General features: G+C 52.4%; 1 protein-coding gene across 2 annotated transcripts; it reads left to right on the top strand.

Moving 5' to 3' along the window:
- Positions 1 to 462: 462 nt before the first annotated feature.
- fkbp15b (FKBP prolyl isomerase family member 15b) lies at positions 463 to 10846 on the top strand. 2 transcript variants are annotated; one of them, XM_047048405.1, is made up of 29 exons: positions 463 to 673; positions 2231 to 2334; positions 2453 to 2531; positions 2642 to 2711; positions 2824 to 2898; positions 2993 to 3091; positions 3270 to 3419; positions 3534 to 3602; positions 3730 to 3873; positions 3974 to 4098; positions 4251 to 4299; positions 4393 to 4512; positions 4600 to 4684; positions 4803 to 4906; positions 5219 to 5306; positions 5400 to 5509; positions 5599 to 5691; positions 5801 to 5895; positions 6009 to 6111; positions 6794 to 6965; positions 7084 to 7220; positions 7337 to 7492; positions 7645 to 7797; positions 8069 to 8158; positions 8313 to 8423; positions 8518 to 8625; positions 8774 to 9525; positions 9864 to 9972; positions 10195 to 10846. In XM_047048405.1, the coding sequence occupies exons 1-29, from the start codon at positions 624 to 626 to the stop codon at positions 10264 to 10266; spliced, it is 3672 nt and encodes a 1223-aa protein (XP_046904361.1). In that variant the 5' UTR covers positions 463 to 623; the 3' UTR covers positions 10267 to 10846. The 2 variants fall into 2 exon arrangements, with proteins under 2 accessions (XP_046904361.1, XP_046904362.1); XM_047048406.1 differs by lacking the exon at positions 9864 to 9972.
- The last annotated feature ends 699 nt before the right edge of the window (positions 10847 to 11545 follow it).

Here is an 11545-nt window from a genome sequence, read left to right on the forward strand (position 1 = left end):
CTTACACATTCTTTTGCTGAGGATCTTATGTCTCATTCCCAATCAAACATGTTTACAGTTAGGTAGTCATTAGATAAGTATTATCCTTTTCTTGAGTGTTTTAAATATATGATGAAGGCGACTGTATTAATACAATACACTTTGACAGCAATTTATAATTGACAAATACATTATCTTAAAGTTACACGGTACATTCTTTAAACCAGCACAAATGTTCAGACAAGTAGAAATTGTAGGTAGTGCAACGTCGAGATAATAAGGGCTTCAAAACTGATATTACAGTTCACTCTAGTGGTATTTTCTGCGTACTGCAACGATACTTCAGACTCTAGTGCCGATCTGAGTTCACTTTTATATGGCTTCAAGTTTATTTGAGTCGGATAAGCTGACTCCAGATCCGCTGTCAGAAAGTGAAGAGGAGAGGACAGTGGATAAATCTGTTGCCTTCGAACGCAAAGGATCAGGTGATATGTCAGCTGAGTTCACGAGAAACAGGAAGAGGAATACACAGTTTGAGCCTTTGGCTAAGTGTTTTCAAAAGGAAAGCCACTGTCTTACCATTGTTACACAGGCACATTTTTGCCTTACAACAGTGGTAACGGAACTCTACTCATCGCAAAGAAATGTTTGCAGCTGACGATGAGGATGGAGATTTCTTGTCGCCTACAGGAGGGTGAGTTGTTCCTTTTCCAGATCGTAAGTTAGCCAGTCCTCCTAGCGTGCTAACGTTAGCCAATCAGTACAAAGACAGCTAGCCAGCAAACCTACATTGTATACAGCACTTTTAAACTTTAAAGTAACTTGCTTTAGGCTTTGTAAATTAAGTGTAACCCGAGACGCAGGTACGCCCATGATCAGGTCGTATGCCTCCATATTTTAATTTGTTTAAAGTGCAATGCAGCACAGCTACTGTAGCTACTAGCTAGCTAGCTGAGGAAATTCTTGAAGTCATACAACTGAGTTGCTTCTACGTAAAATCACTTTTTTGTACTGTATTGTTGGCTTGGGTCTGATTTAGTCACAGGGTGGGTCCTTATTGTGGTAATGGTTCTTTTTTTTTTAACTGTGATGTTCAGTAACGAAGTTGATTGGCAGCAGTGTTGTGATGGCTTTCCTAACGTTATCTGCGAACTCGAGGTGTAATGGCCCTAATATGATTTGGAAGGAAAGAAAAGTGAGTCACGTACAGGAGGGCTGAAAGGATGGGTGGAACTAAGTGGTGAGGGGGGGGGGGGGGGGGGCAGGGCAGGGCAGCAGCGCTGTGGTCCCTAATTCCTTTCACATGCTGCTAGTTAGGGGTGTAGGGCGAGGGCTGCTCAACACAGCTCCGTTCTGCTCACTCAGGACTGAAGGCTGCGTACAGTAGGCAGCAGCACCACCACTGCTCTTCCAGTGTGGTGGTGTCATATCTCCCATGAAGGTGCGACTGCACTGAAGACCAAGGCATTGGAGAGAGAGAGAGAGAGAGGGGGGGGGGGGGGGGGAGCGAGAGAGAGCGAGCAGAGGCCGTCTTTTAGAGCTGTAACATCAGGGTGCATTGTGCAAGCCTGTTTGGCTTTTACGTCTGTCTACGTTTTGCCAGGCGCCTCTACAGCAGCCTACCTCACCTCCAGACAGGGCATCCAGAAGCTTCAGCATGACAGCCCTCAGGGACAATGAGTACCTGTGGAGGGAGATTCAGGGGTCAGTATGGACCCGCAAGATGTGGTTTTAGTCTCCCCCGTTTGAATGTGTAACGCGGTGCAAAACAACCGCGTCGTGGTTGGGAGCTGTTCAGAAAGGACTGAGCGCTGTTGAGGTTTCTGAGAAACAGGCTGTTTGACTTTTTAACACACCGTGTAAGCTCGGGTCACCGCCTGGTTCGGTGTCACTTCCTTAGCATTCGGAAATCCTTGAACTCTTTAAGGTGAAAGCGGCTCATACTGGCAGCTTTTTCTCTCGTGTGTGGCTGTGGCACTTGTGCTGTGTGGGTGTGCAAAGTGCACTAAATGCTAGCTTTGTTCTGTCTGCCATGTTCTGCAACGCTACAGTCTTTTCCCAGTCAGTCGCAGTAAGCCAGCCTAGATTTCAAGCGGTACCCTAAGTCGTTTACTGCTCTGTTTCTCGTCAATTCCCTTTGGAACTTGCAGTAGTAGGCCTCTCTGATTTATTGATGTGGTCATGTAGATTAGATTTCCTTCACCATTAGGGCTTCCAGGTCAATCCCCTCACATACGTTGTCCTTTTCCAGGGCCAAATTAGCCTCTCTGTTTGGATTGGACCAAGCAGCAAGTCAGGGCAATGAATCCTTCCAGTACACTGCCCCCAAACAGCCCAGGAAAACCTCCAATCCAGGTAAGGGGAGATCAGAAATGATTAAAAAAAAAATGACAAAAATAATTAAAAAAAGGGTTGAGAGTTATAATTAGCATAAGACTGTCAATGCGTGCGTCTTTTGCCGTCTGTTTTTCAGGTCCGCCCGGCCAGAAGCCCTCCCCCCCACCTGGAGCCCCTGCCGTGTTACAGGCCACAGCCACTCATGCGTTTAAATAGTGAGTATCTTCTATCCGCTAGTAAGTACGCGTATCCTCATGCACGCGACACAAAAATACGTTGTGCGGCGTGAAAGGGTTTCATTCATTTCCAATCCATCTTTTCCCAGTCTCAATGGACAGTATGCAAAGCAAGGGAAGTTAGGAGCTGCTGTTCTGGGCAACCACACAACAAAAGAGGTTGAAACTCTTTTTAGAGAACTTTTATTTCTACAATGCCGTCGACCGGTCGAGTGTCTCAGCTTTGCTCTCGGTTGCATGACGTGAGCTGGTCGTCTTCTCTGGTTTTCAGTACAAGCTCTTGCTGTACGCGAGTCAGCAGAAACAAGTCACAGCGGCCAAGATTCACGTGGGGTTCGTGTTCACGGTGAGTCGGGTGTTGGGACGGTGCAGAGCGAGCCCCTTGGATGGGCCGGACGGCTCCTTGCCCACCGTCTCACCCCTCCTGCTGTCTCCCACAGGTGCAGCCGAGCAACTACTGCACGTTTTACGACGACCAGCGCCAGAATTGGTCCCTGATGTTCGAGACTGAGAAGGCAGCCACGGACTTCTGTAAAGAGGTGACGATCGATATCATCAGCAGAAGTGGCGTTGAGCTTTCTTTTTATATCGTGATTTAATATACGTTCATGTACGTTTTTCTACAGACTTCAAACTGTATGTACAGAACGACATGGATCCTTAATCTGACGCTGTGGGGCGCCTCTAACTGTCCGCATGTCTTTTGGGTTGTTGAAGGTGTGTTTAGCCAAAGTGAACAGTGCCCCCTCCCTGGATGTGGTGGTGGGGCAGGACTTGTGTCTGGGGGAGGGCCAGGGGGTGGAGAATGGGGACTCTCTGGAGGTGGCATACACAGGCTGGCTCCTGCAGAACCACACCATCGGACAGGTTAGTCACCGAGGCTGGATTCACCATTGGAGGTCGCCGCCGTGTTGTTTTACCTCCTTGTGTCGTCGGATGCGTCGACGTTTGCGTAACGTTCTTGTTAAACATTGTTTTCAGATGTTCGACTCCAACCTGAACAAAGACAAACTGTTACGGCTGAAGCTTGGAGCCGGCAAAGTCATCAAGGTGAGTCGTCTCGATCCAGAGGCATGATGGGAAATGGAGTCACCCTATGACCTGCCTAGGGAGAGCAGCAGAAGCGCTCTGTTCTGAGACATTTTTCACATCACTGCTCTCTGCCTCTGTGTGCCAGGGCTGGGAGGAGGGCATGCTGGGAATGAGGAAGTCAGGCCGCCGTCTCATGGTGATCCCGTCGAGTCTGGGCTACGGCTCCCAAGGAGTAGCCAATCGCATCCCGGCAGACAGCACGCTGATCTTCGAGGCGGAGCTTCGTCGGGTAAAACCCAGCCACGTCCAATCACACGGAGGAGTCCCATGTCTTGTGGTGAACACGACTGTATAAGTGTACTCCCTCTCTGCCCGTGTGTGGCCCCCAGGTGAAGCTGGCTAGGGACAGCGCAGGCTCCAGGGACTCTGCTGCCCCCTCCCCTGCCCCCTCTCCTGCCCCCAGTGTGGAGAACCTGGGCCCTGACCCCCCACCCACAGGCCCTGGAAGACCCGGGTAGGGGGCATTCAGGACAGGCTTTCCAGAGCAACACCCAAAACACATCCTCCTTATTGTCGTCAGAATGACACCTAATGGCTTTTTTTGTTGTTGACATCCTGAGTCTCTCTCTCTCTCTCTCTCTCTCTCTCTCTCTCTCTCTCTCTCAGGGAACCACCACTGCGTTCAAAATCCAACTCACTCAGTGAGCAGCTGACAGTGAGTGTATTTTCCACAAATTCCTCCTAAAGTGTCTGCATAGAGGGTGTAACTGGCTGATGTATGCTCTGCCCTGTCTGCTCCTGGCTCCAGAACCCCGATGCCACCAAAGCCAAGCTCATCTCCCGCATGGCCAAGATGGGCCAGCCCATGCTGCCTTTCCTGACGGGGGCCATGGCCTCCCAGCCAGACTCCAGCGACTCAGAGATGGAGGTGAGAGCCAGTCACACGCGTAGTCCTTGCAAGCCAGATGTTTGAGACGTTCCCCATTCGAATGCCTCTGTCGTCCCCTCCCCCCAGGACCCCAGTGTTTCCAGGGCGAAGGAACGCCTGTCCACCCCCTCCCCCGTCCAGATCAGCACAGCCCCCCACGCCTCGGCTCAAGGTGGGCTTCCGCACTCAAGCCCCCCCCCGCTGGCGTCGTTGCTCCAGAACTCCCGGAAGGGAGGTGGATCTCTGTTTTTCTGACGGTTTTCTGATGGTGTGTGGATGTCTGTCCACAGCGCTCTCTCACCCGCACGCGCCCCAGCCCTCCGCCTTGGTCCCCGTCGCCATGACGACGGCCGCCCCCCAGGCTGTGATGCCGGGCTCCGCCCACGCCTTTCAGGTGGGGAGAACATGCCGAGCCGGTTCCTTAGAGCAGTGGCTCTCAACCCTGGTCCTCAGGTACCCGCCTGTCCTGCATGTTTTAGATGTTTCCCCGCTCCAACACACCTGATTCAAATGAATGGGTCGTTAGCAGGCTTCCGCATAACTAGATAACGACCCATTCATTCGAATCAGGTGTGCTGGAGCGGGGAAACATCTAAAACATGCAGGACAGGGGGTCCCTGAGGACCACTGCCTTAGAGCAACAGAACGACCCCCACATGTGTTGTGTAACGGGTTTCTAAAGCAGCCGCCATTTTGTTTATTTCAGCCTTACGCCTACGCCCAGACGTCGGTGGCGCCCTCCCAACTCCAGCCAATGGGACAGATGTACCCCGCACAGACGGTGCCATTTATGGGTAACGCTACTGTACTAAAGCAAACGTCACTGCAAATGATAAAATGTGGATTGTTAGTATTAATCTTTTTTTGTTGGGGAATGGGGTCGCCAGGCACTGGTGACGTCACTTCCTTTTTGATGACTGAGGCTCGGCAGCACAACACGGAAATCCGATTGGCTGTGGGGAAAGTGGCAGACAAAGTGGACCAGTTGGCTTCCAAGGTCAGCGTGAATGTGGCAGGGCGGATGTTTCAACGCTTTTCAGGAAGAGCGTCGTTTATTTAACCCGGCCTTCTCTCTTGTCTCGACAGATGGACAGTATTCAGAAGCACGGAGGACACCCTCTGCCCAACATGTCCATGGAGACCTCCATGATCATGCACAACATCCAGAGGATCATCCAGGTGCCTCATCCCTCCCCCCCCCCCTTTCCTCAGTCATCCCGGGTTCTAGCTCTCTGACGTTCCTCTGACGTTCCTCTGACGTTCCTCTGACGTTCCTCTGCCTCCGCAGGAGAACGAGTGTCTGAAGACGGAGGTGTTTGAGAAGAGCTCCCGCGTGGAGGAGCAGAACAAGAAGATCGGCGAGCTGATCAACCAAAACCAGAGGTGAGCCCCCCTGAACCCAGCCCCTCTCTCCTCCCCCCCCCCCCCCCCCCCCCCCCCCCCGGCCCTGTGACCGTGCGTCAAGGCGCGTGACGGAACCTTCCGCTGTCGTCCAGGTACATGGAGCAGAGCAACCTGCTGATGGAGCAGAGGAACGACTCCCTGAAGAGCTCCAGTGAGCAGAACCAGGCCCGTGTGCTACAGGCCGAGCAGGACAAGGTAATCTCAAACCCCACCGCTACTCTCCCTCTCTGTGCTATTGTCTGTGCTTTTCGGACGTTCCCGTCGAGAGCAGATTCCCCTTCAGATGCGCCCGTCCCAGTTGTCTCGCAGTCAGGTTCTGGTGAAGCTGCTCGGACAGAAACCGCTCCCCGGTTTGGTATAAGTGACACGCCTGGCGCGCTGAGCTATCTCTCTGCTGGTATTAACCGCCTTGGTCTCTGAGTGACTGGCTGCTGGCTGGTTGTGCTGGCTGGTTGTGCTGGCTGTATCTGGTGGCCCGAGGACCTTTTTTAGTAGTGACTGCTTTCTCTTCCCAGCATGCACTGCCTCAGGACCTGAGCGCGGGCCAGGTGAGGCTGTTTGCTCTCTAGCACCACCCCCTTTGCCACCCCCTCCCACCACCACCGTTACCAGCTCTTCGCTTCACTGACTTTTGGTTTGGTTTCCCCATTTCTCTTCTTCTTCTTCTTCTTTTGTCAGCCATCCGTCTGTTCCTCCCACAGGGTCTTGCTGCTTAACTCCATGTAACCCACCCACTTCATCACATGCAGACAGCCCTTCAGCATCAAAGTGTAACTGTCTCTCTCTCTCTGTCTGGCCAGTCAGTAGACGTTTGGCCGACTCTTACCCCAGTGTACCTCTCTCTCTCTCTGTCTCTGTCTGTCTCTCTGTCTCTCAGGTCCACCTGACAGAAGAGCTGGCCACGTCTACAGCACGCGTGGCCCAGCTGCAGCTGGAAGCCACCTCCCACCAGCAGAGGGCGTCCGAGCTGCAGAGCAAGCTCGCCGCCGCCCTGGTGGACGGCGAGGGGCACTGCGTGCGGATCTCCTCCCTGGAGAGCCAGCTGGAAGGTTGGGAACCTCCTGACCGCACGTGACGGAAATATGTATGCTGGACATGTGAGAGGGTTACCCAGTAGGAGCAGCGAGGGAGAGTCATGCGTGTGTGTGTGTGTGTGTGTGTCCTCAGAGCTGAAGGAGGCCGCAGAACGAGCCCAGGCCCAGTACCGCACAGAGAAACAGAAGCGTCGAGAGATGGAGCTCAAGATGAACAACATTGACGAGGAGGTCCAGGACCTGAAAACGGACAAAGAAAGTCTGGAAAGAGTGAGTGGAGCCCTGCCTCAGTGGGTTAGGGTTATTATTAGGGTTTGGACACTGCCCAATAATGAGGCCAAAAGGGCCGGCAACAACCAATAGCGTGCCGCCTTCCTTTCCCTCAGACGCTGTCGGACAGGAAGAGGAAGTGGCAGGCGGAGAGGCAGAGGTGTGACGAGGAGCTGGAGGAGCTGAGGAGGAGCAGCCAGCAGGAGATGGACTCCCTGAGGGCGCAGCTGCGTAAGGCCAGGACCAGCACGGACCAGGCCGCCTCTGAGCAGGTAGGGACTGGGGGACTGGATGGACACACAGGGCTGGATTGATCCCTGAGGCGAAACGTACACCCTTACACCCTAACGTAATTAATTATATAGATATATATTTTGTTAATGTTGTTTTAATAACATTAAACGGATCTTTTTGCGTGTTCCAGCTCAACCAGCTGCAGGCTGAGCTGGAGGAGGAGTGGCGGGGGAAGAGCGAGCGGGCGCTGGCCTCAGCCCGGGAGCAGCAGGCCCGCGACGTGGCCGAGCTGACGGAGCAGAGAGACGCCCTGGACCTCCGGCTGGCCCAGCTGCAGGACAAGGTCCCCCAGCCCCGCCCACCACACCCCTGACACCTCCTCATAGGACCCCCCCCCCCCGCACCAACGTGCAGCGCTTCTGCTTTTAAGAGATTAGCTAACGCCGTGTATGACGTTGCTCGCATGCTTAGGCGGGGTGGGGGGGGTCGTCGTCAGTGGTCCTAAAACCACGTGACGACGTGCGTGAGAGCGAGGCAGGGTGGTTACGTCTAGTGCTGTTGATTCGTCGATCAGTGGTGGGGGATCCCTGACTGGCTCGCCCTTCTCCCAACAGTTCACAGCCATGAAGCAGGTGAGAGCTGGGGAGCAGAACTCCCTGCAGCAGCAGGGGCAGAGCGAGGAGCTGCAGGCCCTCCGGCTGAAGGTACGCACGGCTTTCCATCGACACACTTCACACGTGTCCCATTTTTGGCTGCTTTGTTTTCGCGAGGAATGCACAGACGGCACACAAGTGTGCCAGGCGCGCGCACACACACACACTTTTCCTCCCTCACTCGCTCTGTGTTCGTGTCTCTCAGTATGCGGCGTTAGAAGAGCGGTCGGCGGCAGGGAGACGGAACGCGGAGGAGAGAGAGGCCGAGCTGGAGAGGAGGCTTGCGGAGCAGGGCCAAGCAGACACAGCTGGAGAGGTATGTCACACACACACACACTTTGACACATTTGACCTGACGTATTTTAGAATGTCACTGATAAAGTGAAGCTGGCTGACGTGTGTGTGTGCAGGTGAAGCGTGTGATGAACGGTGTTTTCCACTCCCTGCGGGGGGAGTTTGACCTGAACGATAGCTACACGGGCAGCTCTGTGCTGGGGGTGATCGTCAACACCATCAAGGTAGAGCATGGCCTCACCCGTGCTTCGTAATAGCTGCATTGAAATATATCAAGGTTAATAAAGCAGTGCTGAAAATGTATATATCTTTATAAAGAGATATCTACTTTACATGGAGCTTCATTGTGAACAAACGTCGAATTGTTTACAGAATGTGACCCTGCAGCTGCTGAATAGCACGGAGAGGCCCTCATCTCACCCGAATGAGGCAGAAGAACAGGGAGAGCAGGAGGGAGAGAAGGAGGGAGAGGAGGGGGAGGAGGGAGGTGACGAGGATGTGAGGCGTGACGACAAGGAGAGACCCCCACCCGTCGTGAACGGGAAGAAGGAGCCGGAAGCAGAAGAGAAGGAGGAGGAGCAGAGGAGCGAGCCTGAGGCAGCGCAGAGGAGCGAGCCTGAGGCAGGGCAGAGGAGCGAGCCTGAGGCGGCGCAGAGGAGCGAGCCTGAGGCGGCGCAGAGGAGCAAAGCACCAGAGGAGCGAGGGGAAGCCTCGGGTCTGCAGACCACCGTCCGGCAGGAGGCGGCGCCACACGCACAGGAGCCAATAGCGGCGGAGCCCCAGACACGCAGCCAATCAGAGCCACGAGTAGAGAAGGCGCAGGTGCCTGAGATCCAGCCGGAACCGGAAGAGAAGCCTCCAGCACCCTCTTCAAAACCACAGGCGGAGGATACAATGCAGTGTCCCGAGTCAGCCGGCAGGAAGTCTCCGGAAAATCGACCTTCTGAGGGAGAACATCCAGCCCGGACTGAGGGAGATGTAACCAGCCAGGAGCCCAAAACCCCCAGTGTGAGCATTGAAGACCCTCTAGGGGACCCGCTGGCAACGCCCATCCTTAAAGGTCCTCCAACACAGCCCCCCCCTCCACCCAACCCTCAGCTGGACAGTCCAGACAAAGTCACGAGGTGAGTACCCCAACGGACACCATGGGGGGTCGAATCCATGTCTGTAATAAGTCTGTTGTCCCTTGCTAATATGCATGAACCCCTGCAAATCCTCTCTTTCTCTTTGCCATCTGTCTGTCCTCGCCTTCCTATGTCTCTCTCTCTCTGCCTCTCTCTCTCTGCCTCTCTCTCTCTCTGCCTCTCTCTCTCTCTGCCTCTCTCTCTCTCTGCCTCTCTCTCACTCTGCCTCTCTCTCACTCCGCCTCTCTCTCACTCTGCCTCTCTCTCACTCTGCCTCTCTCTCTCTCTCTCTCTCTGCCTATGTCCTTCCACTCATGTGTGCTGTGCTATTCTCTCAGTCTGACTGAGGGAGTAGGGGAGGAAAATGGAGAGGAGCCATTTTTCCCGAGCACTGCCCCCACCAAACCCCCACCACCCCCCACTGAGGATGAGGAGGAGGATGAGCTGGTGAGGAGAAGGGCCTGTGGAGGCGCCGTGGGCCCCCGGGCTCTCAGAACACAGCACGCCGTCTCACTCCCCCCCCCCCCCTCCCCTGTTTTGTCACTTGAGTCTGTCTGCCACACGGCCTACTGTCGACATACCTTGTTACGCCCGCCATCTGTCACAATGCTTTTGAGATGTAACCACGTGAAAGCTGCTTGAGGTTCACTTTGGTCTTTTTGCCTACAGAGCTTGAAGGGTCGCCCTCCTCCAGCCCCACTGTTTGGTGATGAAGAGGATGATCTGGACTGGCTTGGCTGAGCACCCGTGGGTTGAGAGAAGAAGTCTCACTAGTCTTAAGGACACCACTCCCCCCCCCCCCCCCCTTGCGACTTTGCTTTTCATAGAAGACCATTTCTTCAAGGGCACAGGGTGAACACACCAGGGTGAACACACTCAGACGGACAAGGGTACTGCTTCATCGACCTGGGAGAGAGAGCGATGGCCTGATTGACTGCTTTCAAAGCTGCTCTTAGAAAGGGGTGTAATGTGGTGGGTAGGGCGGAACAACGCAGGGGGGAACAAGTGCAGTAGCCTGGATAAAACCTTTTGGAATCTTGAAGTCTTGAAAGCAGGCCTTTTGCATTGGAAACAATTGCATCTCCTAAATGGTCAATTCCTGTGATTTATAGCCTTAAAATAACTCCAATTATGTTATAGAATTTGTAAAGCTACTGTAGCAAGAATGTTAATTTAACTTAGATGAATAAATATTTTTCATGTTGTGTATCAATGATATTAGGTTGTGTGTTGCTAATATGTTTGCTGCTTCGAGAACATACATTTTACAAATTTTTGATAACCAAAGTTCATTCATGAAAATAAATTGTTCTTTCTGTGATTCTCAGATTCATAAAATGTGTCCTATGTTCTATAGCTTTTCACATCACTGACTCGATACATTTGTAAACAATGAACTAGGGATGCACTGATATCAGTATTGGGCCCGATACCAAGCTCATGTACTCGTGAAAATACCCCCGATACCAAAGACCGATACCTCACGTGATCAACATTTGTGATAAGCACATAAAAATAATACTTTTTTACATTCGAGTAATAATAAAGAAGCTGTCCTACTTTCATTAGTCTCACTGTGTTGTGCTTGGAAAACTACCACATCACCGAAAAATTAATTAATTAATAAATGTATTGGTATCGGCGAGTACCAGAAAAAATATATTGGTACTTGTACTCTGTCCTTAAAGAATGTGTACCATGTAAATTGTGGGTTTGGGTTCAACTCCCTGGAGTCTGACTTCACTGACCTTCCTAAAAAAGTTTCAGATCTGTAAGCTTTCCCCATTCCATCCTCTTAGATTTCGGGCCCAGATTTCTGAACGCAGACATTCACAGACAGTGGATTAATGTTTTCATTTATCTATCACCTCATTGCACTATTTACCTGTCATATTGCACTGATCTATATATACATTTTTACATCTTATACTGTATATTTCTGAGACTGTTTTTTCTACTTTTAAAGTTAAGATTATTGTGTTTATCGTATGCACCTGGCTGCAACAGTGAATTCCTTGTT

Source organism: Hypomesus transpacificus, chromosome 24 (assembly GCF_021917145.1).
Source record: "Hypomesus transpacificus isolate Combined female chromosome 24, fHypTra1, whole genome shotgun sequence".
NCBI lineage: Eukaryota > Metazoa > Chordata > Actinopteri > Osmeriformes > Osmeridae > Hypomesus > Hypomesus transpacificus.

Bases quoted from the DNA above. Each gene is read 5' to 3' on its own strand.
- fkbp15b (XM_047048405.1), top strand. From the start codon at position 624: ATGTTTGCAGCTGACGATGAGGATGGAGATTTCTTGTCGCCTACAGGA. The intron at 3,420-3,533 runs GTTAGTCACCGA...CATTGTTTTCAG, and splicing joins AGAACCACACCATCGGACAG to ATGTTCGACTCCAACCTGAA. The intron at 4,300-4,392 runs GTGAGTGTATTT...TCCTGGCTCCAG, and splicing joins CACTCAGTGAGCAGCTGACA to AACCCCGATGCCACCAAAGC.